This window comes from Phytophthora parasitica (genome assembly GCF_000247585.1).
Source record: "Phytophthora parasitica INRA-310 unplaced genomic scaffold supercont2.36, whole genome shotgun sequence".
NCBI lineage: Eukaryota > Oomycota > Peronosporomycetes > Peronosporales > Peronosporaceae > Phytophthora > Phytophthora nicotianae.
In genome coordinates this window covers 630441-631658 of record NW_008649022.1, presented here as the reverse complement: position 1 = coordinate 631658, position 1218 = coordinate 630441, and the positions used below count along the sequence as shown (strand labels likewise).

The following is a 1218-nucleotide window of genomic DNA, read 5'->3' as shown; positions in this document are numbered from 1 at the left end:
TCTGCTTCCTTTTATCGCGAAAGGGTTAAGCGCCTCTTGGAGCGCTCTTTCCATTGTTGACTTTTAAGACGAAGAGAATTCCTCCGCCCTGCCCGATGCTCCGATCACCGAGTCGATCCATCGGGACTTGCGCTGCCCCTGCTCGCGCGCTGCATCCAAACTCGCTCCTAGGGAGAACGCGGCCTCGGGTACTATTGACGCGGCCGCCAATGGCGTTCCCCTTTTTACAATAATATCCTCGGTCGAGGGATTACAAATTTCCACGATCACCTTCCCTTCCTGAACCTAGCACAGTGTTCTAGTCACTCGGACAGCCGCGTTCGGGTCCACCAGGCCTTCTACTAGGACAGTGACCCCATCCTCGACCGTCCCTGCTATATTGGCGATCACCAGGGCCTGCCCGCCCGGGCAGATCCGACAGAGGACTGATTCTAGCGTGGTAGGACTCTTCTACTCGAAGAGATCCAATTGGGAACGCTTTTCCAGTCCCTTTGTGCGTCACCACGTTGTCTTCTAATTCTATTACCGCCTTGAATTCTCTGAGAGCGTCGGTACCCAGGATCGCATCCACGTGTAATTGGTCAACAACTATGAACGGGATCGTCTTCTCTAGCGAGCCTAGGCGTAGCGGCAAGTTGATGACGCCTCGATTCTTCAGGGAGTGTCCGGAGACGACGTTCAGGCTTTGGGCGTAACCCCTGAGTGGTTCGGTTGACCATTCTATCCGTTTCAGGACTCGGGAGTGAACCAAGCACGCTACAGCACCGGAGTCTATGAGCAATTCAGCGGGAACACAGTCGATGAATCCCGTAGATAGGGCCTTGACCCCTTGAACAGAGGCGATGACACACTTGCCTTCCAGAATGGGTTCTGCCGTCGCCCGCTCTACTCGGGGCTGATCCATCGGCTCGAGCTTGTCCGATTCAGAGTTCGTCCACCGTTCAGGGCCTGCGATCAGATCCACGTAACCGAGCGCTCAGTCTTCCTCCTCAGTAGAGCAGTGAGCTCCCATTGCTTCAGAACGTTGGACGTTGAGGGAAGAATAGTCGAAACAGACTTGTTTCTTGTTGGCAGGTCGCCTGATCTTGCTGGAGCGCTCCCTACATTTCCGGCACGGCGAGCTCCTCTCAGTATTCTTCACGCATATCTCGTCAGCCCCTCGCTCATAGGCTTCTCGTATACCTTTAATTATCTCTTCTCTCAGGACAGGCTCCCTGG

At 54.8% G+C, this 1218-nt stretch overlaps 1 protein-coding gene across 1 annotated transcript; it reads right to left on the bottom strand.

Annotated features, from left to right (window-relative positions):
• Positions 1 to 298: 298 nt before the first annotated feature.
• Positions 299 to 904, bottom strand: PPTG_23383 (hypothetical protein; the record flags this gene model as incomplete). The annotated part of the gene is made up of 1 exon (XM_008910173.1): positions 299 to 904. One exon carries the CDS (start codon positions 902 to 904, stop codon positions 299 to 301), a length of 606 nt encoding a protein of 201 aa, XP_008908421.1.
• Positions 905 to 1218: the final 314 nt, after the last annotated feature.